The following is a 23,404-nucleotide window of genomic DNA, read 5'->3' on the forward strand; positions in this document are numbered from 1 at the left end:
TGGGGTTTGTCGTCGCTCCGCCGTTCTCCCTGCACTGCCTTGTGCCATTGCCCGCCTCGCCACCTCTGAGTGACCTTGGAGGGGTTATAAATAACTGTCCATCATTAAAATGTTGTTAATAAATAATTGTCCATCAGTAAAATATTAATAATTCAGTCGCGTCTGCCTTTCTGAGGGTGTCGGCGTGCAAACATGCTGCTGAGTTTCGTTATAAACAATTTCTGGCAAATAAGGGGGATGAGAGCTGAGGTGAGAGCCAGCCAGCTGACTTGGTGGCACCAGCCAAAAACGATGACACCAAGTGCTTTTCCCTCATTTTTTCTCTATTTTTCTCTCCTACTAAAGCTTTCTGATCTGGAAAGGGATTCATTTGTATGTGCCCAGCATGTCCGAAACCTGAGTTAACAGTGCCTCAGACTCAATGTAAAAAGAATGAGAAATATAAAAACTAATTTTGCACGTTTTCCTATTATATGCTAAATCCTTATATGCCAAATTGAGTTCTTAGATCTTATTCAATTTTTTTATATTACAGATTTTTATTAGTTCAAATATTTTCATGAGTGATCCAGCAGCCGTTAGTGTCAGTAAGAGTCTATCGACTTTTTATGATTTGGAAGAAAGTAGAAGAGGAAAACGCAAATAAAGACGGTAGCAGGTGTTGTTTGTGTGAAGAAAGATACACATAAATAAGGATTATTTTCTTAAGGAAAAGGTATCAATAGCAGCCCGGAAGTCAAGGCAGTCGTTTCAATTTTGACACCTCAGTCAGCCAAGTATTAGTCATACAGTAACTGCACTTTATATTATGCAATGCCATCAGTGACACACAGACAGAGTAAAACCTAACCTGAGGTCCTTCTGTGACCTTGAAAGCTCATCACCATTCAACAGTTCCAGGATAACCCTCACCGGCTTTTTTCCATGCTCTTCTTTCGTTGCATCCTCGCAAAGGAATTCTCAGCCCGGTCTTCAGGTTCCCACACTCCCTGAGCCATGGGCCGGGTTTCCCGTAGATTTGGAACAAGTTCTGCCGTAGTGGACTCATCATTTCCGTGGTAAAGGTTCTGGAGAATATGTGGGTGATTGTACATTCATTGCCACTTGACCTCTAGAAACTCAAAGGAGCTATATAAAATGTACCTGCAAACATAGGAAAAGCATATTTATCAGGGTTTAGGATTAATGGGTGGTAGATGCGTCACTTCTTTGTCAAACTTTTAAATACAATAAAAACGAAGTATAAACATTCATAGATAAATAGTGGTATACCATGCATAGAGTGGCTGACCCATTTTCTTGAATAGGTTTATAAAACAAGAATTAAAATCTCATATAGCAACTGGGGTATTCTGATTAAACATCTTAAGCTATTCTTCCTTGTTCCTGGGACTGAGAAAACATGGACAAATTTTAGGTAGCAATTACTTAAGAAAAGTTGTTAACTGCTTTTATAAAGAACATGTAGATGAAGAACATTAGATGTAGAGCTTAGGGATATGGTTTATTAGATGTAGAGCTTAGGGATATGGTTTAGTGGGGACTGTTAGCGTTAAGTCAGAGATTGGACTCGATGATCTTGAGGTCTCTTCCAACCTAGAACTTCTGTGATTCTGTGATTTTTTTTCTCACCAAAATTTAGATCAGACCTGATGACAGAAAATAATTACTATTCTTTATATATCTCCCATTTAAAAATCGAAGTGTTTTTCTTATAAAAGTCTCCGAAATACAAACGCCTTTTATTTTTGTTGCATACAATGTAGCATGCAGTTGAAACTTGCTGTTTCTTCCAGTTATCTAAGCACCAATAACCCTGAGTATAACACTAAGTAAATAGTTAGTTTCGTCTTGAAGTAACACCCACAGGGAGAAAATTCCAGGAGACTCAATCATTCAGTGAGTCCTATCACATAATCATCGTGGGATCTAATACCATGTAGAAAAAGCAATGAAGCTACACGGGAAAATCTGATGTAACCCCAAGAGGCCCGAAGGGAATGTTGATGCCCTGTGTTGTCTCTGCCAGTTGTATGTGTAGCAACAGCCTCCAAGTTTCTTGGCTTCGGGGTGTGAGTTTACGTAGTTTACTGCCTCTGTCCCATAGATAAGTTGCAAGCATTTGTTTTGGGGTTTAACTTTATCTAATTTGTTGTTTTTGTTTTTAAAGAACTAAAGTGTTTTTTCAACCAACTGCAATGAATTCCTGGAAGGAATGGATTCCTTGAGAGCTTTATTCCATTTAGCAAGAGCAGTAGCTTTCAGAACGTGGGACAGGAGGGAGATTGCGCACAAGATGTATATGGGTGTTGGGAATTGGCACAAAGGGCATGGACATGAGTCCACGGAACAGTTGTTCGATCTGAGCTTGTTTTAAGCAACCAGGAGTAGGCCTCAGCAAATCCCATGGCTTGCTGTAGCTGAGCAAACCAAGCTACCAGGGCAACTATGAGAAGTTCCCATGACAGTGTTCCCACATCGCCCAATTGAGGAATTCAGAAAAATATTGTTACCAGCAGCTGGCTTCAAGTCTATGTGACTGCTAATCACAAGGGGGTTGTTTTCTTGCAGGTGGGGTTGTTTTCTTGTAGTTGTTTGTCTGAGTGCTTTTGACCAATAATCTTGTGTGAAACACTGTCCGCCCCTGTTAAGTTCACTATAAAAGTTAGGCTATCCGGACAATAAAGTTGAACTATGCTTTATCACTCACATTGAGTTGGCTGCATTTGTTCCTTCAGCCGCGAACCGACATGTGGGGGTCAGTGGGAGCATGAGAAACCAGAGAAAGAAATCCAGCCACCCTTTTTATCTCTTTTTCTAAGAGATAAGTAGGTGAGAGGAGTGGGACTAGGACAGGGTTTGCGAACAGTGGTATCTGTTGAAAAAGACAGGTACAAATTATTCCACTCAAGGTTCCTGGATGTGGAGTTTAGGGACAGATGCTTTGGAAAGCAAGGGAATGGGTGTATGCAAGGCAAGGGAGGCAGGGGAGGAGGACACAAGATAAAAGGGAAAGATGAACACAAAATAATACAGACAAGAATAGCTCACAGCTGGAGACCTCAGGAACCTCACCTTACGCTGCTTTGTTGACAAAGCTTGCTTTCCTAACAGCCCTTTCACATCCACAGCCTGCTTAAAGCTGGCTCTGAAAATGATAGGAACTCGATTTGCTGTTAAAGGCTAAAGATGCTCGAGACTCTTATTTCCTCACAAAGTCCAGAAACTGTCTTCTCCTGCCTTTAGTATCTGTGAGGTTCAACTTTTGTTCCAGGATAGCTGGCTTAGAAGCTGGCATTTTACTTCTTAGGAACGTATTTTCCTTTTATTACCTCTCCAAATGCCAAATTTTAAAGGCAGTTTGTCCTTTCCAGCACTCTAAATTTCTAAATTTCCAGGAATTTCAATTTCTATGTGGTTTTTAGCGTTACAAATTAATTTTAACAGCAGAATTACTGTCAAAATTAATGTTCGTTCTTTTCATCAGCTCCATAACGCGTGTGATTTTAGCTATTTAAATCAGTATTTTAATTTACTGGAGGTGGCTCTGTGAGGAGGTATTGAGGAACATATTTGATTTGTGCCTGGACCGGGTTCTGTGGTATTTGTTTCCTAAATGTTGCAAAAAGAGGGGTTTTATCTGAGGGGAAAGCACTCACGGGGGGGGGGTGACAAAGCCCAGACTAGAAACCACCCTCGCGTTGGGCACAAACGTGAGGTAAATCCCAGCGGCGCTGTGCCTTAACCCAAACCTTCCTTAGGGAAACCAAATCCCAATCCCAAACACAACACGGAACAAAGTGCCGGCAGCGCGGCCCCCTCGGCCCAACACCTCCAGGGGGGCGGCCCCGGGCCGCTGGAGCCGCTCGGAGCGGCCTCCCCCGGCGGGCGGGCCCCGGGCGGGGCGGCGGCGGCTGCGCGGGCGCGGAGCGAGGGCCGGCGGCAGGCAGCGGGGCCGGGGCTGAGGCACGGAGGAGGAGCGGCGGGGGGGCTCCGCGGCCATGCGGGCCGTGTGGGTGCTGCTGCCGGCTCTGGCCGCCCTGTCCGCTTACTACGTGTACCTGCCGCTGCCCGGTACCGTGTCGGACTCGTGGAAGCTGATGCTGTTGGACGCCACCTTCCGAGCCGTGCAGCAGACGGTGAGGCGGGGGGCAGGCGGCCGCCCCTGGGGATGGCCCCTCTGGTGCTGGTGGTGGTGGGGGGAGCCCCTCAGGCTGGCTCCCTGCCTGCTGGGGGATTCCTGAGGGGCTTGTGGGGCTGGTTTCCAGCCCATGGGCAGCGAGGAATTAGTGGGTTTTACCTCCATGGCTCAGCTAATGCGTCAAGGAAAGAAGATGTGGGGGTTCCTGGCAGATGTTGAGGGACATGCCTGACAGTTTGGGCATTTTGTGGTTGCTGCCTCGCTCCCTGGCAGTGTTTGCATGCTGACCTGACACAGATCAGCAATCTTAAATTTCCTGAGCTTGATTCCCCCTGCTAGGGTGGTCCTGATGCGAGTCGATCACGGTCAGGCCTGATGTAAGGCGCTGCGTGTGCTAAAGTATTTTAATTTTGTTATCCCCAGCGGCAGTTTAAGTTGTGCATAAAATGTCCAAAAGCTTCTCCGTTGTGTGGATGGGAGTATCGTCAGCTTCAGCAAGGCGTTAAATGAATTCATGGGTGGAGGGCCCATAAATAGATGCCGAAAGGTGGGGATGTGCCTCCCATGTTCCTAATGCAATGACTGCGGAAGCGAAAGGACAGTGTCCAGACTTGTGCTCACCCTCTGCACAGCTTCTCTGGTCGCTGCTTTTGCGGGCGGGTAGGGCTTGATGGACCTCTCAGCTGAGCCACTGTGTTCCTGTCAGAACATACCGCTGAACCAAAGCATACTTCTGGGGTGAAAGAATAAAACTTCTTGCTTGTATACTTTTCCTTTAAGACATGATACTCATGTGCCATGGAAACTACATAGGCATGTCAGGCAACAGCCTAAGGTTTCTGTTTGAAAACTGCGGTTTGCCCTTCATTTGCTCTGTGCTGGTATCTAAAAAATGTAACCATTAAACCAGCAGCTCAAGGGGATTCTTTGAAGGCGTAACCAGAGGGGCAGTGATGGCCACAGCGTGCTGCCCGCAGAGCACGTCGTAGCGTGTCTGCCAGGAACACCTGAACCACGTCCATAACCTCTAGCTGAAGGAGAGCTATCTTTAGGAAATCATATGACGGACTATATATATGTATGTTGCTGTTGGCTTATGTACACCTTCTGCTTGTCTGTGGTATGTGGGGCATAGTGGGATGGATTCTGGTGTCTCTAGCTTGGTGGCTGGAGGGCATGGCATCCCCTCTGGGATATCCCAGAGGCTGACATCCCAAGGGGAGCTGCTGGAATCCAGCTGGGCCTGGTGGCAGATGGTGCTGAGGTGTCCACGGCTGTCCCCACCTCTGGGAGGAGGAAGCAGTAACTTCTTAGACAATCATTTACATCTCCGGCCTTAGAAAGGTGAGCTCAGGTAGCAAGAAAAAATCACTGAACGAGTAACAGACCCTGCCATATGGAGCTCACAAGGAGGAACAAGTGGATTTTGCACAGAGGCATAAAGCCTTAGGGTGTTTCTTTCCAGAGAGAAGGAGAAGGTGCTTTCTAAGCACTTAGAAGTCTTTCCAACACTGAGAGATGGCACGAAGTTAGGAATAAGTGACTGCCATTAAGAATGAGATCTGTGAGCTGAGGCTAGGATTGTAAAAGTTAAGCCTGAGTACTTACTCTGTCAGACAGCTTTAGTGTGTGTATCTAAAATAAAGCGTGTCCTGCTGTAGAGCTGAGCTTCCCTTTTCTTTGTCTACCGGAGGTTGCAAGACCAAATGCTCTTACATTGCTGTAAATGTGATTGTTGAACTTTCACCTACTTCTGAATGTATTTTCAGCTTGCTATTTATTACTTTCCTTTGTAGGCTTGATAGCGGACAGAAGTACATTACTAAGTGGCTTTTATTTTAAAATAATCTCTGCAGTGTACTGTAATCCTTTCTTCCAAGAGCATGAAGCAAACTTCACGTGCTTCAAATACAATTGTTCCCTCATTCTGAAATAGATTTGTGCTGACTCTGACAATTGAGCACGACAGCTTCTTGTTAGGGATAACAATGTGTTTGTTTTCTCACTTTAATAATCACTGCCACTAAAACATACTAAGGCTGGCACTGCTTTTCAGTATATTAAACACAAAACCTAGTCATTATGTAGAGTTTTGTCCCAGTCAGCAAATAATTTTTTTTTACAGGCTTGGGACTGACTCAGTGCCCTGGATCAGAGCAAAACACTTCCAAGAATGTTTATGTATTATCACATGGCTAAAAACATGTCATGCTTACACGGCAGTTTCCATAAGCAGGTTTCAAAACGTACTTCAAAAGCAGACTAGCACGCTGATCTTACTTCAGGGGAGATGGGAGGAGATGGAGTGCCTTATCTGAGGTTGCTGAAAATTCCAGTGGCATAGTACACATTCTGTACTGTGTAGTCATGCACCTGCACTAAGAAATGGTTCTGCAAAAGAAAAGAAAATAGAGTGCCACCTGAAAGCTTTACATGGGATAAGCTGCCTAAAATGCAGTCAGAACAATATGTTCTGCACACAGTAAAATGGGGAAATAAGCCTGGTTTTGGTTTGTTTGTTTGTTTGTTTGTTTGTTTGTTTTTGCTAGTCTTTTGCTATCTACAGATATTGTAGTTGGCATTTTGGACTCGAATGTTACAGCAGCGTGCTTTGCCAAGTGATGCCTGAACTGAGGATAGTGTTGTTCAGAAGCAGATACAACTTTTAAAGGTAGGAAGTTAAGTCTTAAAAAGCTCAGTTGCCCAGCATCAGCATCATTACTTGGTGAGTCACGAGTGAGATTTGGCGTAGTCCTCAGCAGTGTTGTGTGTAAAAATACAAACAGCTACAGCAACTCCCAGTTCCTGACTGCAGCTGAGGCTAGGAAGGTCTGTGTAGCTCCTGGCCTCTCACCAGCTGCAGAGACAGTGAAGGAAGCAGCTTGGCTGCGGTGGCACGCTGCCTTTGTGTGCCATCTGCATGCAGCCTGTTGCAGTAATTTCAGCACTGAAGGTCAGATATGCACGAAGCTGGATGGTTCGCGTGGTCTTTAGGACAGCGTGAGCTAATGGAGTCATGAGGACAGACGACCCTAATGTGCGGAGTGCTACTGGAGTTCAACAGAAATTAGCAACACAAATAAACATTATTTTTTGTACTAGAGACTACATAGCTAATACAAAGTACAAGGAAGGAGGGGTAAGCACAATTGCAGTGATCATTTGGGGATTCTTCCTGAAGTTACCAGGTGAGGATCCAACAGAAGAATCCTAATAATTTAGGGACATAGGATCCAATAATTTAGGTAACGAAAGGTGAGGTAATGGTGCCTCTCTCGAGAACAGGTCTTTGCTCATTCCACCTGCTTTTTATCGCAACCCGAACTCCCTTCTGCACTTCTTGACAGTTTCTTCCAGCATCAAGTTAAATCTCTCAGCATCTGGACCCTTGCCAAAGAATTTACCCAGAGGAAGGTGTTAATCTTAAACAGCTTAGTCTTTAGGGCATCTGTGGGTTGTCCCTACCTCAACCCTGGCTATGGGGACATCCTGCTGAAAGAGCAGGCTGTGGCTGTAGAGGCTGCTTTGCCCGATTTGTTGGAGAGTTGGGATCATCACAGTGTGAGTATAAATCGCACCACTACCAAAGCAGCCGTGGATCAGAGAGGCAACAACCCCAAAATGAAACCCTGCAATGAGAACTGGGCAATAGGCTGCCAGTAGGCATGCTGCGATCTGCCCATGGTAGTTACTTGCTGAATTGGCTCGAGTAGCTGCAAAATCTCATTTGCCTTGCTCGTCCTCTCCCAGGGTCCTCCTGCCCACGCAGCTCTGTGCTGTTCACAGCAACCAAGCTCACTGGGTGTGTGTCACCCCACCTGTCAGTCCCATGAAGTTCTCAGGCCACATCTCCTTGATACCTGAGGTGTTTATTCAGGCTGATGCCTGAAGACGTGGTCATGATATGGGAAGAGTTGGGACGTTGTTTAGTTTGGGTTAAAGCCACATGCCTGTGGCTGCCACGGAACTCCTCTTTTCTGTCGTTCCTGAACTGTGTAGTTTCCTCTTCTTTCTCTTCCTTTTCATTGTCTCTTATTACAGCACTGTCTGTTTTCCCTTTTTACCAGAGAAATCACTGTTCCTCTTCTCTCTTCTGTATGCACTTGACTGCATACATGTAATTCCCTACATTCAAGTGCTAGATTTGATAACCTGCAAGAGTCCTGCATTCTGTCACGAGAGAGGTGGTAAAGTCACGAACACTAACAAACATCAAACCAGTTGTTGTTTACATGAGGTGACTGAATGCATTTCTTAATAACTGATTTAAGCTAATCCACCTGTGGGCTGCTGCCAAAAGGGTGAGTGTCCTTTTCCCCCATTCCCTCTTTCCTTCCTTGGATTATCAGTAAGGTGACAATGACCTGGCTGAGGTTTGCTGTTTGTTTTTGCTGGTTTTGTAGTCAGCTGGCACTGCAAACTGATACTCCAAGGCTTCACATTTGTTAGTGCCAACACAGAAAGGTGCCAGGGAAGCACAGGCAACAGGACAGGCAGCTCTGTCCTTCGGGTGGCAACACAGTCCTGGGTGAAACTTTGCCAACCACCAAATACATCCTCTGTTGCCAGTGGCTCTGTTGCAGAGTGATGAGATTTGTTTAAAAATGCATACATATATTTTAAATATATATATATATATATATATATATAAAATAAGAGCTTTGTTTGTAGGACCTTTGGATAAGACTAGCTCTCTGCCAGCAAAAAGTACATGTACAGTCCTGATGTGTTGTAAATAACAACCAAATGACTGATTAGATATACTTCCAAAGAATCTGCCTGATAAGTGCTTGGCAAAAAAAACCTGCCCGTGTCAACAACAAAAAAATAAATTAGTGCTGTTCCTTTTGTGCCCTGGTGGATGAGGTATCTCTTCCAGACTTTGTTTTTTTTTGGTTCTCGGAAAGAGTGTTCTATTGTAGGAAAAAAAGCATCTGATAAACCTGCAGAGGGCCACGGTGCTCTGCAGCTTAAAAACCAGGGCAAAACGCTTGTCAGTAAACAGCAGTGACTAGCCGTGGAAATAAAACACTTCCGATCCCAGGGAACACGTGGTAATCTTGTCTACAAAGAACAAGAACTCAAGTAGGAGAAAACTAAAATGGGATGCTTGTTGCAGCACAGTCAGAAAAATCTACAGATGTGCTGTTTTGCCTGGCACTGTTTCTGTTTCCCAGTGGTTATCTTCCCTGGGAAGCTCTACAGGGTGCACAGAGGATCAGATCTGTTGGGTAAAGCAGTGGCAGTTCAATACATTGCACATCAAATTATTAATAGGTGCATTACTCTTCACCAGTCAAGCCTGAATGGTGTTTTCCTGTGGGGATTTTTTTAAATAACAGTGGGAGAAAAGCATAATCAGAAACTCAAAGATAGAGACAGTCTCATGAATTCGGTGTTTCTGCCCACTTTGTTGTTTGTTTGTTTTCCCAGAGAAAAACCTTGCCGTTGGAAGAAACGATGATCCATCCATAAAGCAGCTAACATTTCAAAATTTGGAGTCTCACCAAACAATCTCAGCAGGGTAACCTTACCGCAAGCTAAGCAGGAAGAGAGCCATTTCTTTAAATTCTTGTTTTGGAAGTGGATTCCTCTCCCCACTCACATACCAGTGCGTTGTACTTGGCAGTCATAGAGTCTTTGGGGAAAAATTTCAAAGTCTGTCTCTTTCCACAGAAATCTGCAGTTGAAGTGGGGTTATGCAGGGTCTTTCTGACCCAGATGAAAGCTAGATTTATTTTTTTTATTTTTTTTTTTTACATTGAAACTAACTATTGCAGATTGAAAACATAAGAACAGGGACTGTAGACCTAAGGGAACAGATCCTCTCTGGCATGGACACTGCTGAAGGCAGGAAGCCTCTCAGTTGATAGGGAGTGCTTCAAAATTTGTTTTTCCTCTGGAGGATGTATTACTGGTGGTGGTGTGCCTCCATTAGCTGTCCCTTCTCCTTGAGAAGAGACTTAGCACTGAAAGTGACTGTGGAAAATGGTAGTCCAGAAGTACAGTGATGAAAAAGCAGGAAAATGAAATGTCTCTCCTTGTAAATGCATCATATAAGCCAGGAAGAGACTGTAAAACTCTTACTTGCAATATCACGTCTGTCACAAGGAACCTAACTTGGCTTCCACTTGGTTTTTGTACAGGCTAAGCTAAAGGAACTACCCGTTCTCTGCAATGTGGACGTGGTTAGGCTGGTACCTGTGTAACTGATCTCTCCTTGGTGTTGGACTTCTGTAATTCATACCAGCAGCTTTGCACTGTGCTGGTGATACTAGCAGAATTAATAGTAAAATGGCTGTGTGTAAACAAGCCTCTTGACTCCTAACAATACACTCTTTTTTTAAGCATCTGTTATCTGTACATAAAAGGTCACAGCTGACTGTTTTCCTTACAGCTGTGGTCCCACAGGTGTACATCAGGTATACGCATCCATTGTACTTCCCAATTCCATTGCCTTGACACAGAGGCTTAGCTGATTATCCAATTTCTGTTCTTCCTCTGTAGGGTAAAGAATAACTGCAAAAGGGGAAAGACCCCTGCTACTTACTATTTTTAGGGGCCAGTCTCTGCATCGGAGTCCCAACAGTCCTTTGGCTCGCCCTTTGCTGCCCCTCTTGCACCACCTAGGGGATGGGAACAAATACATACAGCAATGATGCACAAGTCATACATGGGGAGCAAGTTGTAGGCATTTAGGCTGGAGTGCCTTAGGTCCCAGTACTGTTTGCTGAGAGAAGCAGGTTTACTAAGGGCAAAGTTGGTTTTCATTTAAAATAAAATAAAATAAATGAAATCCTGGATAGCCAAAAGAGAAAATCTGTCCTTCTATCAAAAGCAAACAGAAAGATGAAATCATTCCCTACCTAGTGTTTTACATACCCACACAAGAGAAGTAACACGTTAGTTTCCAAGGAAGAAATCACAAACCAGCCATGCGTCTTGGATATTTCAGATGCTTTCCGATTCATCAGGCAAATACAGGACAAGCCAGTAAATAAGCACTGTATTTGTATGAGATCATTTGTGTTTTCAGATGCCTTTGCAATCACTGAGAGCTTTCTTAATTTGGAAACTTTCTTTATTTGGAAATGGAAAGTCTTGCAGTGGAACAAGAGAAATACTTTATTTTGTGCCTTACTACCACAAAAACATTGACTGTGTGGTATTGCCCTCTGCTGGCACTGGTCTGAGGAGCTTCACAACTCCAACAGTGGAATCTGCTGGTCAGGTTTGTCTCTTTTGGGGGTGTCTTTCAAAGGCAAGGATCTTAGTTCTCGTTCACACTGGTCTTGATCTGCATAGTGTTCCTGGTTTGATTTATTATGACAACAGAGAATCTGTTAGGGACAGGGTTTTGTTTTAATACAGCTTTAAAAGCATTATGGGTCTTTGATAATCATTCATTTTCTGATGAATATTCTAAGAACCTATATAATTTTTTATGGAGGAGCTGCCTTTTGAAGACAGTTGCATTAAACATCAGTGTATCGTAATGTGATATGCTCTGAAGTAACAGAAATCTCCTTTGTTTTTTTTTTTTTCTAGTGTCACCTGATTCACTATTTCAGACTCAGCCATCACCTGATAGTTCTGAACTATTTGATTTGTACGTTCGACAAGCTGAAGTCTGTCTCTTCTGAGCACATTAACATAACGGATGCTGTTTTCGACGGTGTGGAAGTCAGAGTGTTTGAACCTCCTGGAAAACCAGATGAAACGCTCAAGCGCAGTGTTGTTTACATCCACGGGGGAGGCTGGGCCTTGGCAAGTGCAAGTATGTGTCTGCTAGTAACTGAATGGGATTTTCCTCTGGTTTCCTCCCAGAAGGAATAACCAAAAGCTGTTTTTTCCTGCCAGGGATGACAGTTTTGCAAAGACTTAACTCAGATATTAACTGTCTCTGGTAGATCAGATGTAAGGGAGGGAGAATTTAAATATATTTATATATACACACTATTGACATGCTGCAAAAGTATATATTTTATCTGGATATGGGTTGTCAAAGGACCAAAAGGTTAATTTTGTTACATCACGAGACAATAAATTTTGTAGTATACAAAACAAATTACACAGAGTGGGTTGAACAAAATTGCGTGCAAGAGCATTGCTAATGGCTCCTGACAGCACATACCTGGGAACGCACGCTGCAAAGATTGCACCAAGTGCATTTGGACTATATATGCAAGTCACTTAGACCACGACTTATGTGAGATTTAGAGTCATAAATACATTTTAAAGTCTGGTTTTCACATGCCTTTGGAAATCCTAGTCTCTTTGTCCTGTAGCATCTAAACATTTTGCTCCTCTTCTTACAGAGGAAACGGCTTTGAGATGGGTTTTCTTAGGCCTACCTAAGGGATGTTTATTAGTCCTGTCTACATCATTTGTGCAGTAACAGTTTGCATAAGATTTATTGTGTCAAAAGTTTGTATTAAATTACTGTGCTTTGTTTGGATGACTGTAACTCAGGCATGTCAGATGCTATCCTTAAGTCCAGGTTGCCGAAGTTAATGGCACAAATGTCACAGCCAAATACTAAATTCTAAGACCGGGTACTTTAGAAAACACTTAGTGTCCTAGTATATTTTATAGTACCAGGAATCAACAACTGCGTAATTGGAAAGGAATAAAATTAAAGAAAATCAGTCCACTGATAAATAGGATAGCTGTGATTAATCCTCCCTTAAATGAGTAGTTCATTGACATTAATAGGGCAGCTCATTTGAATCAAAGCAATAGATGGTATAATAACATGAAGAAAAAGCAGTGACTCATACAGTAATAACTGTTTCTGGATGCTAATGCCTGCAAGCCACGGGTACCTTGAATTTTGCCCAGTTGTGAGAATTGTGATAGGTGGATGAAATGACGTGCTCCAAGTCACCAAGAAACAGATGAGAAAGAAAGCATTAGGCTGCAGATCTTTTCGAAGCGTGAATTATGTTCCTTCTGCTAGAATGTGCATTTGGAACTTCATCTGTTGCAAGCTGATCTTATTTACTTTGCTTCTCTTTGCATGATATCTTTATTTTCTGGGAAGATTTACGTATGGCTTTGGGAAGTACTGCCATAAATGGACTTTCATGTCCCTCATGCTGTCCTTTCATTCCAGGAACAAGCCTCTATAACAACCTCTGCAGAATCATGGCTGAATCTCTCAATGCTGTGGTTGTTTCTGTTGAGTGAGTAATCTAAAATAGATCAAATAACTTCAAAGTTTGTAGAAATACGTAATGTAGTTCTTCTAGCTTTGCCCTTTTCCCTTCTTACTGACTTCTGTATAAGGCTTTAACTTGGACAATAATTCTCTTTACCATGCTGATATTTTTATACTTTTAGAATGACAACAAATTAGAATGGCATCAAAAGTTCGTTTGAATTTCTGATTATTTTAGAAGCCATTTCAGAAGGCAGAAATGTGGGAAAAGAGTAGCATCTTAATCAGTTGGACAGAAACTAAAGTGCAAGTTTTAGTGTATTTTGCAAATATATCTGTATGTAAGGAGTGCATCTAAAACCTGAGATCACTCAAATGACTTGCATTATAATTCAGTTTTTTTGACAAGCAGTTTATGCATGTTATATACCTGAAGGAAGGCTGAACCGCATCTCCCTGACCCTACACAGAACTAAAGTGAATTATTCCATCCTTAATGGAAAGCATATAATATATTAAAAACAAAAACACCAAGTCGGTCTATAAAACACATTTTCTAAGTCCCACTGAGCAAGGGTCTGCAACATAAAAATTAGCAAATCATTTACCACTGCTCATTAACCAAAATACACAGAGAAGTCTGGCAGTTCCTGCTGTTCCCTCAATTGCCCACTGTTCCCATGTAAGCACCGTACTCCACTCAAGAGCAGGAGACTGCCAGGGTGCTAGACAGCAGAGAAGCAGGGTTGCCTTTTTTTTTTTTTTACTAGCTGAACAATTCCAAGGTAAACAAACCTCTCAACTAGCTAACTACATTACCTAGATGACTCCAACTTGATTGGTACTCTGCCCATCCTTATTGTCAATTTCAATATTTTCTTTTGCAAAACCAATCACTTAATTTAACTACTCAAGTTTCTGACTTGCAGTTGATTACGTACCAAGCTCTGTGATCTAATTACTATTTAATTATATGGAGTTGGTGCTACTGATTCAATGTTCATTCTAGTGTACGTTGAGGGGTTGCTTTTCACTTTGTTTATTAGTAGAAAAACTGTTTTTATAAAAAAAAAAGCGTACAAATAATTACGGTATGGAAAAGTTTTTTGATACTCCTTTTCTGGTGGTTGTTTCTCAGTTATTGTTTGTCTCTTCTCTTTAGCCATTATATCTTTCAATCAAGGCATTTATCCTCAATTAGTGAAGTCTAATTTGATTTTTTTCATTGGTTTAGTTGCACGTCTCGCTTTCATGATCTATACACAATGTTACTCAGTTCTGGAAGGCGTTCCCAAAGGCCTTTCTCATATTCCTTTGTAGTTGATGCAATATATAGATTGCTTTCTGAAAGCAGGACAGATCTGAAGTTGGAAACAACTCATGTAAATTAAGCTTAAAATTTATTTTACATGTAGATTTTTTTTAGCTTAGATTCCAAAGAAAATGTTTTGAACCAGAAAACAGGATTTTGTTTGGCAGAAGTTAAGGCAAAATAAAATGCTTTTGATGTTCTCAAGCCTTTTTCTTCACTTTCGGCTAAGACACCTATGTAAAGACTTAGGCTTGTCAAGCTGACAATAAAAACATTCTTTCAAAATATTATTGATCAATAAGAACATGTGAAATCTGTTAAGAATACAAAAAGCTACAAGTGGAAAAATGTTCTTTGCACCATGAGGCCTGGTAACAACTCTTTCCTTACAAATGATTGAGTAAATTATGAACTGACTTCTCCTGCACTGTTATTTAGAAACTGAGAAAATGTAGTAAATAGAATTCAGCTGCTGTCTGTTTGTAGGCAGACTGTTTTATCTGTGTGTGCTCCAGTCTGTGAAATGTATACATTCCTGCTTCTCTCCTTGATAAAGGAGATGAATTATTCAACCTGTTACATTACCACAAATTGGTGTTACTTCACTTCCTGGCTATTGTTCACTTCCTGGTACAGAGCTAAGAGGTACAGCAATGTTCATCCTCTCCTCCCAGCAAACAGAACTGCTGAGATGCTTGTCTCAGCTGGGCGTATGTGTTGGGCGTGTGTGACTTATTCTGTCATAGCAGTTAAGGTGGGGAGCTGCGATCAAAAACAGGCCAACAGTAATGACTCCCTCGCCAAGGGTTGTTCTAATATTCATTCATTTTTATAATGTGATGAAATGCTCTGTTGGCAAATCCCAAGAAAGTGCTGCATGATATTATAGCATCTTGGTGTTATTCATATCTAATAGGTTCTTGTAAATCTTTCAGAATTAGAGCGTTAATTAAAAGATTAAGTACTACACACCTCATTTTTTCACATCGTATTTATCTTAATGAAATAATTATTTGCCATTCAGATAGCATCTATTAATCATGAGAGAGAAGTACATTAACGGTAATAATTGTCTCTTACCTCTTTTCTTCTTTTGTAGATACAGGCTGGTACCAGAGGTGTGCTTCCCTGAGCAATTCCATGATGCTCTTCGTGCTACAAAGCATTTTTTGCAGCCTGATGTCTTAGCTGAGTATTCAGTTGACCCAAATCGAATCGCAATTTCTGGTGATAGTGCAGGAGGAAATTTGGCTGCTGCTGTGTGTCAGCAGGTAACATCCAGTGTCTGCTATGTTTTATGATATAATAATCCCTAATTCAGTGGTGCATACAGTTTGACAGGTTCTTTATGCTGCATCATCATGAGATGATGTGCCAGTGTTAGAGACAGAGCAGTAGCTCTCTGTTGAAAGAAAGCATCTTGTCACACTACAGAAGAAAAATGAGTCGATTGCATATTGCACGTAGCTTGCAATGTCTTACTGAAGTTATAAGTTGTTATGGGACTAAGTTTAAGAGCAACTATCTAAATGATTTTCTTAAAACTATTTTGCTGAGGAATTCTTTATTTACCTATGTAGGTAACTAGCTACATGCATAATTTATCAATTTAGCTTCTTATTTTCAGATGCTTGTCGTAGAAAATAGATTGTTCTTTCCTTCAAATACTAATGAAGGACAAAAAATATAATACGTGAAGCTTAACTCTTCTTTAAATTGTGAAATGCTCCAGGAAGACAATTAAGGAAATTTCTTTTGTGTATCTCCAGTTTAAACATAATCTGAATTTAATCTACTAAAGATTTTAAAGGCAGCCTGGGGCAAGTAATAGTATTATTCATGGTTGAGTGAAATATTATTATTAGCTTTTTTATATTGCCAATAACCATTGGTGATGATAAAGGACATACCCTGCCAAGGCAACTAATTATCATGACAACCTTGCAATATTGAATTAGGGGGAAAATTAATAAGGCACAATTAACACTAAAAGTCTTCATCTTGAGGACTGATAAACATGATAGAGCCATGTTTTGGAAACAGCATTCATAACTCATTTCCATGATGCACAGTTAAATCAATGATGTAGGACTGTTTCAGGGAGAGGTCAAATGCACTAAGATTCTTCAGCCTGAAAGAGACAGACAAGATGAGATATATGGATCTTTGTATCTTGAGTAGAAGGTGAAGCAAAACAAGTGTTTACTGATTCTTTCACTAAAAGAATCAGAGGGTACCAAATGCCAACTTTGTAGGCTCAAACCAAATGCAGATGTTTGGTTCAAGTCCACCACAAAGGTGTTTCTGCAAATAGTGAGCCTGTGCTAGAGAGGACTGGATGCTAACAGTTTGCAAAAGCTCAAATAAAAAGCTACAATTGTGGAAGAGAAATACACGAAAAGCTATAAAACCTTGGATAGCTACATTGACTCAAGAAGTCCTTCATCTGCAAATAGTTCAAATGGTGTGTTAGAGAATACCATTCTACACTTTCCTTATACACTTCCATAAATGCCTGCTACTGATTTTCTGTTGGTACTAAAACTGTCCTGAATGACCATCATTAAAACAAAATAAAATGGTAAGACTGTATTTCAGACAAAAGAGGAACATTCTTCGCCAGAGGCATTGCATAAGAACAGAATTTGGCCTACAAGTTTGAGTGAAGTTCAGGGTTGATATTGTAATGCTTATTTTCTTTGTAATCTTTATTTTATTCTATGTTCTTCCTGCAGCTTAGCAAAGATGAGCATTTGACCATCAGACCAAAACTGCAGGCCTTAATTTATCCAGTCCTTCAGGCATTTGACTTCAATACCCCTTCATATCAGCAGAACATGAATATGCCTGTTCTTCCCCGTTACGTCATGATCAACTATTGGATAGACTACTTCAATGGTAATCACGACTTGGCTCACTCACTGCTGATTAACAACCACACTGCTCTTGATGTCGGTCAAGCACTCTCTTACAGAGGACGTCTAAACTGGACATCTCTCCTGCCTTCGTCATTCAAAAAGAACTACAAGCCTGTAGTACAACCCACAGGCATGGCTGAAATAATCCAGGAGATACCAGCGCTCCTTGATGTGCGAGCAGTCCCGCTGCTTGCAGAAAATGAAACTTTGCAGCTGCAGCCAAAGACTTACATCCTGACTTGTGAGAACGACGTCCTGAGAGATGATGGGGTGATGTATGCCAAGCGGTTAGAGAATGCTGGCGTGGAAGTCACACTCGATCACTTCGATGACTGCTTTCATGGCTGTATGATATTCACGATCTGGCCTACTGATTTCTCTGCGGGAATTCAGACTAGGAACAGCTACATAAAATGGCTGGATGAAAACCTCTGAGGGGAGAGTCTCTAGAAGATACAGGGTGCTCAACTCTAGTGTCGGTTCTTGTAAAAGATCAAAGAATGAAAAAGTGCACTTTTCCAAATCCTGACTTCATCCATTCAGCTGCATCTGTGGGGGGGCTGCAGACTAGCTGTAGCATTTACTAGCTCAATTGACCTTGCCCAGCAGAGTATTTTGTGAAATATTTCTTCAGATTTCAGGAGTTTTTTTCTTTTCAGATAACTTGCCTAATGTAAACAATCGTTGAGAAAGGAGATCAGCATTCATGTTGCATTCTTAACTGGCTGAAACTTTCAAGCTTTGAACCTTAATTAGGCACAAGGGCCACGACTGTAAAATGATGCCAGATAAAGTTGAGTGCTTACATCTATGTTTGAATATATAAAAGGGAGAAGTAATGTTCAACAGTGTTGAGCGCTTGCTGGTGGGAAAGAAAGTGTGAGCACTCTCACCTTTGACAGCAGAACAGCTTCTAGGCAAACAGACAAATGGCTCTGAAATTTAAAAAAAATAATAATAATAATAGTTAAGATGATGCTTGGCTAAGAGACTTGTCTAACGTAACTCAGCTTTGGAATTTGGTCTTTATGGTCTTCTAGTTATTTATAAATGCACAGAGCAAAACATTTTCAAAAAAAAAAATATCTTAGCATTCATAGAAATATGGAGGATAAAATGCGTACCTGCAGAATCTGGGTTCATTATGGGAGCTTGAAAGATGACTACATGGCTAAAGAGTATGACTGTCAGCATTTAAAACCTCAGTTTATAACCTCCTTACAGAAAATACTGAGCATACTAAAAATAATCTGCTGTGTGGTTTGCACTAAAGTTTGTAATTAATAGTAGAAGTTTTTGTTCATTGACTTTCTTTTGTGCTTATGACATTCGTTGTATTTCATCCTTCCTTGAAGGAGGGAATCGGACAAATAGAAGCAGGATCTAGTCTATACTGGAGATTTACATTGGAGCTTTGCTGCTATAGCTTGTTTGTCTTGTAGACTGCACCTAAAATGCCAGGTAACGTGATCTAGCTATTGTGCAGCACATCTGTACAGTTTGAGCCGCTCTTTAAAATTCAGAGAGACAAGACAGTGAAGTGAAAGCACTTGCACCAGTGTAAGTGTGCTTTCTTTCCAGGATGTTTTCTGATTGCAGAGGTGGAGGCTGCACCAAAATGTCACGCCCAGCCTTTCTAGGCAAAGAGAGGGCGGCTGTCCCGTGACTAAACCAGGGGATTAAATTCATCGTCAGCTTTGCTGCAGACTTCCTATAGGACCTAAGGAGATCAGCTTAATCTCCTTGTGCCTCACTTTCTTCTTTCTGCAAGACAGGGAATAGTCAAAGACAGGGAGTAGTCGTTTCCTACCTCACAAAGGAATTGTGAAACTGAATTCACAGATGTTAGTGAAGAACATGGATATGTTACTGACTGGTGTGCACTGAACAGATCCCTTGGCTTCTGACTTTCCATCAGTCTTTAACAGCTGGCTCAAAGCAGTCTACCCCGTGGCTGGTGGTGCTGCTAGGCTCTGTCCCCTTATGAAGGAGACAGATTTATCTCCTGGCTTTTGTGAAAGTACAGTAAGGTAAGGGTTCTCAGCTGCAGGAAATCATGACAATTTCATGAGATTATTTCTGATAAGTTCATTTAAAATATAAATCAGGCTACATTCTGTAATTTAAGATATATACAGAATAGCTCACTTTCACAGATATATAAATTAAAAAAGAGAATGGCTTTGCTAAATCATTGCTTCCTAAAAACACCAGCTTGTTATTATGGCTGTATGTATTAATGAGACAAGACCTCAATGTAGACTCAGTCACGCAGGCCAAAACTAATTTCTGAGCATGGGTTCACATGGAGGTCACAAGCCAAAGCTTTTTCATCAGTGGCCCAGATTCTTTTTCCATTTAGATTGTTACAAAGACTTGGTGGAATTAGAGCAGCCAAGTGTCAATCCAAATCAGGATAAACTTTGGCCAATATATACAATTAACACTGCAGAAAAATTTAAAGTTTCTTACAGATTTAAACCTCTTCTTCCCTCCCCCATAAACACAAGTCCAGTAGATACAATTTACACCTACAACAGATATCAACTGAAATTGTGTCTATTCAAAAAGACAAATTACCGATCTTGAAAAGGGGCCTGTACTTGTATCCAATCCACTGTATGCAAACAGCTCCAATTACTTGGCTTTGGACCATGACTGAGTCAAAATAAATCTTTTACACTGAGTTGTAACAATAGGCTTATTCCTGACTTTCCCCCTTACAATAAGGCTATGTCAGAAGAGGTATAATTTTATTTCAGCCTGCAGTCATTAAAAGGTAGTCGTTGGGGTACTGGGAAAAAATGGTTACTATTCCTATCAGTTCTGTAATAACTAAGTTACCTAAGAGCTGTCTGCAGTGCTTTAGATCAGCATTTGTTTATAGCTAATTTATAAATATCTGCTATGAAGCTATAATATAATCACTACCGTTTTTTCGCTGAAATGAAACGGAGAGCTGGAATTGGTTGTGTATTCCTGGAGTTGGTTGTGTAATTCCTTCATGCACTGAAGCACATTAAAGTCTTGGCACAAGAAGTGGTAGTAAGTATATAACTGGATTGAATGTATTCACTAAGTTATCACCAGCTTGATGTGACATCCAAGATGGCAGCACAACTTGGATGAGATGTCACAGTATTAATTAGTTCCATCAAAATACCATGATTACTTTATCATGCAGATATATGGTTAACTACAAAATAGCTGCAAAGATATGTGGCATTTTCCATTACATACAAAAAGAGGTCTGAGTTACAGTTATAAAAAGACCTTTTGGTGTAAAGCCACACAAGATAGTTAAAATTAAGTGTAAACCTTGAAGTAAGCATTAGTCACAGTCTCATCTTTCCTCTTACTTTACTTGTTCTGCTGTGCAGGCAGTCGCTGTTCCTGGAGCTAGAAGTTCAGCTCTGCTTCCAGCTGAACTGCTGCAAGCTCACCCCAACAGAGCACTGGCTCAGCTCAGCGGGGCCAGCAGGCCTTACAGAGATCTGGTGCCTGCAAGGAAGAGATTAAGATTAATGCACGTTACAAAAGCTTTATTCGTTTTTGTTTTAAATACTCTTCATCTGAAAAGTATTTGCTTGGGTGTATGTAGCACCTTCATTCCTTAGTTATTTATCAAAGCAGTTCAGAGCACCTTACACATTCTAGGATCAGATTCAGAAATACTCCTAACAATACTTCACCTACGTAGAGTGAAAAGTTGGTCTTCTAAAAGAAGATGCTCAATAAATTGGTCTACTTCCTTCTTCATTAAATGAGTGTGGCTAACTACTTTAAGCAGACAGCTATTTTGTGTTGTTTTCCCTCCCCTTCCAACAATTACACTTCAACTAACTGTCCATTGCAAGGATATCAAAGCATTCAAATGCAAGCTTCAAATAAAAAGCCTGCATAACAGAAGCTATACTCATCTGAATCCTATTTCACTGGAAATATATTAGCAGTTCCCCAGTAGTTTTGGCTGATACTGACAGAAATAAGTGGAGTTTTTGTCTGTCTAGGTTAGAACATCTTAAAGAATGGGAGTTGAGCATTTCTGAAAACCCAAACCAAATTAAAGATATTTCATAAAAATCATTAGCAACTAGAATTTCCTGACCTTCATCTAAGTAATTGCAAAATTGCATCCAAGCCAAAGCAGAAAGGTCATTGTGGATTTTAAGTCCTGCAAACTAAAAAGAAATTATTTATCTTTAAAGCATTGTTTTGTACTATTTGGGCCTCTATTTTTTGATTAGGTGCATCAGTTTTTAATCTCTTAATAAATTTTGAGAAACTTTTTCAAATAAAACTATTAGAAGTAGATTAACCTGATTTAAGCCTTTTAAGCTGCTATGACCTGTAATAATGTTTGTTTGTTTTTTAAAGAAGCTGGTTTAATGTTCTCTTATTTATGATGTTCAGGAATACAAAGTACAACATATGTGATGTGAATGCATTTAGTAACTTAAGTGTGACTTTTTTGGTTTTGTTTTTTGTTTTTGCTTCTTTCCTATTACAGGGGAAAGATCTTGTAAGATCTAAGTAGAAAATGTGGTTCAAATGTGCTACCAAACTGAAGAACAAATAAAGTGGAAATATGTCTGACTTGTTTTTTCCAGATGTGCAACGCTTCCAATTTGAGTTTTCAAGTAACAGAGACCAGTGAAACGAAAGGGGAGATCTCTGAGTTCCTGTAAAAAATGCTGAATCAAAGGCAGGGTGGTTGTTTTCAAAGCAGGAAACCTTGCTGCTGTGTCCATGGTCTGTGAATGTGACCTTCTCTGACTTGATTGCTCCCAAATGATTAACGCTGACCACATTTGCTTATGCTGAAAAATGGACAATGCCTGCACAAGTGCTGTTCCTCTCTCTTTCAAGATAGACAGCTGAGCTCATGTTCTTCATTCTGCTCTATAAACAGAATTTTGCGTGCTTATAGGTTATTTATGTTTGAAATCAATTTCATCCAGTGGACATCCTAGTTCCATTTTCATTCCTATTTGCCTTCATGTTTTTTTCTTTCTGAATTCTTACCTATTTTCTTCCCCTGCTCTCATTTATTAATGGTCACAGCAGCATTACTTTTAAATTATCGTAATGTGCAGGTTTGTCATTTTGTCCAGCAGGGTACTGTGACTTTCACAGAACATAACACTTTTGTCCTGCTGAAAAAAAGTACCGGGGAAAAAAAATAAGAATACTTCAAGAGACTTAGAAGCTTCTATTTAAACCAGCAGGAGGTGGTCTAAAGACAGAAATGTGTATCAACGCTGCATTCACAAGGCCAATCCGCACACTCCAATGCAGTTAATCTGCCACAGAAATCAGCCCCTTGGCATCCCACTGACCATGCCCTTCACTCGGATCCTTCCTGTCCGCTCTCTGCTCCTTGCTTCACACTGAGACCCCTCTTTCAAGCAGGATCAGGCATTATGTTGTTCACCCCCGGGAGAGGCACGTGTTTTCTGCTTGCCTTTATTTATTCTCCTGGCGCTAGTCCAATGGCATTTATTTATTTCATAAATGTTTAAATAGTTGGCAGCACATCATAAGCATCTCTTACCTTTTACTCCTAATGTAAATTTAATAATTTTTCACCATGATTTTCTGCAGCATTTTAAAGTGTTTATCAGCTATTCAACAAGAAGACAGGACAAAAAAAAAAAAAAAAAAAAAAAAAAAAAAAAAAAAACTACAGCCTCTCCTTTAAAACTTCTCTTACAGAAATGTATATTTTTAATTACTTCTGGTTTTATAATAATAAGCCAACACTAAATATTTCCATCACAGCCAATCATTCTTTTTTGAGGCAGAATTTCAACAAACCCCAGCACTTAAAATTATAAGACAGTCTAGGGATATAGGAGGAGTTGATTAAAGGA

The 23,404-nt window shown here is 40.8% G+C and overlaps 1 protein-coding gene and 1 long non-coding RNA gene across 2 annotated transcripts; one reads left to right on the forward strand and one right to left on the reverse strand.

Moving 5' to 3' along the window:
* The first annotated feature begins 3,930 nt into the window (after positions 1-3,930).
* NCEH1 (neutral cholesterol ester hydrolase 1) lies at positions 3,931-22,127 on the forward strand. The gene is made up of 5 exons (XM_084529587.1): positions 3,931-4,139; positions 11,690-11,918; positions 13,257-13,326; positions 15,713-15,884; positions 17,349-22,127. The coding sequence occupies exons 1-5, from the start codon at positions 4,002-4,004 to the stop codon at positions 17,964-17,966; spliced, it is 1,227 nt and encodes a 408-aa protein (XP_084385713.1). The 5' UTR covers positions 3,931-4,001; the 3' UTR covers positions 17,967-22,127.
* On the reverse strand, positions 8,214-15,832 carry LOC311441443. Its single transcript, XR_014695970.1, has 2 exons — positions 15,694-15,832; positions 8,214-10,767 (listed from the first exon to the last, which is right to left on the reverse strand). It is a non-coding gene; the product is annotated as an uncharacterized lncRNA (long non-coding RNA).
* Positions 22,128-23,404: the final 1,277 nt, after the last annotated feature.

Source organism: Aythya ferina, assembly GCF_964211825.1.
Source record: "Aythya ferina genome assembly, chromosome: 9".
In the NCBI taxonomy this organism is placed as follows: domain Eukaryota; kingdom Metazoa; phylum Chordata; class Aves; order Anseriformes; family Anatidae; genus Aythya; species Aythya ferina.

Excerpts from the sequence above, each read along its gene's own strand:
- NCEH1 (XM_084529587.1), top strand. The coding sequence starts at position 4,002 with ATGCGGGCCGTGTGGGTGCTGCTGCCGGCTCTGGCCGCCCTGTCCGCT. Across the intron at positions 11,919-13,256 it reads CTGGGCCTTGGCAAGTGCAA|GAACAAGCCTCTATAACAAC; the intron begins GTATGTGTCTGC and ends CTTTCATTCCAG. Across the intron at positions 13,327-15,712 it reads GCTGTGGTTGTTTCTGTTGA|ATACAGGCTGGTACCAGAGG; the intron begins GTGAGTAATCTA and ends CTTCTTTTGTAG.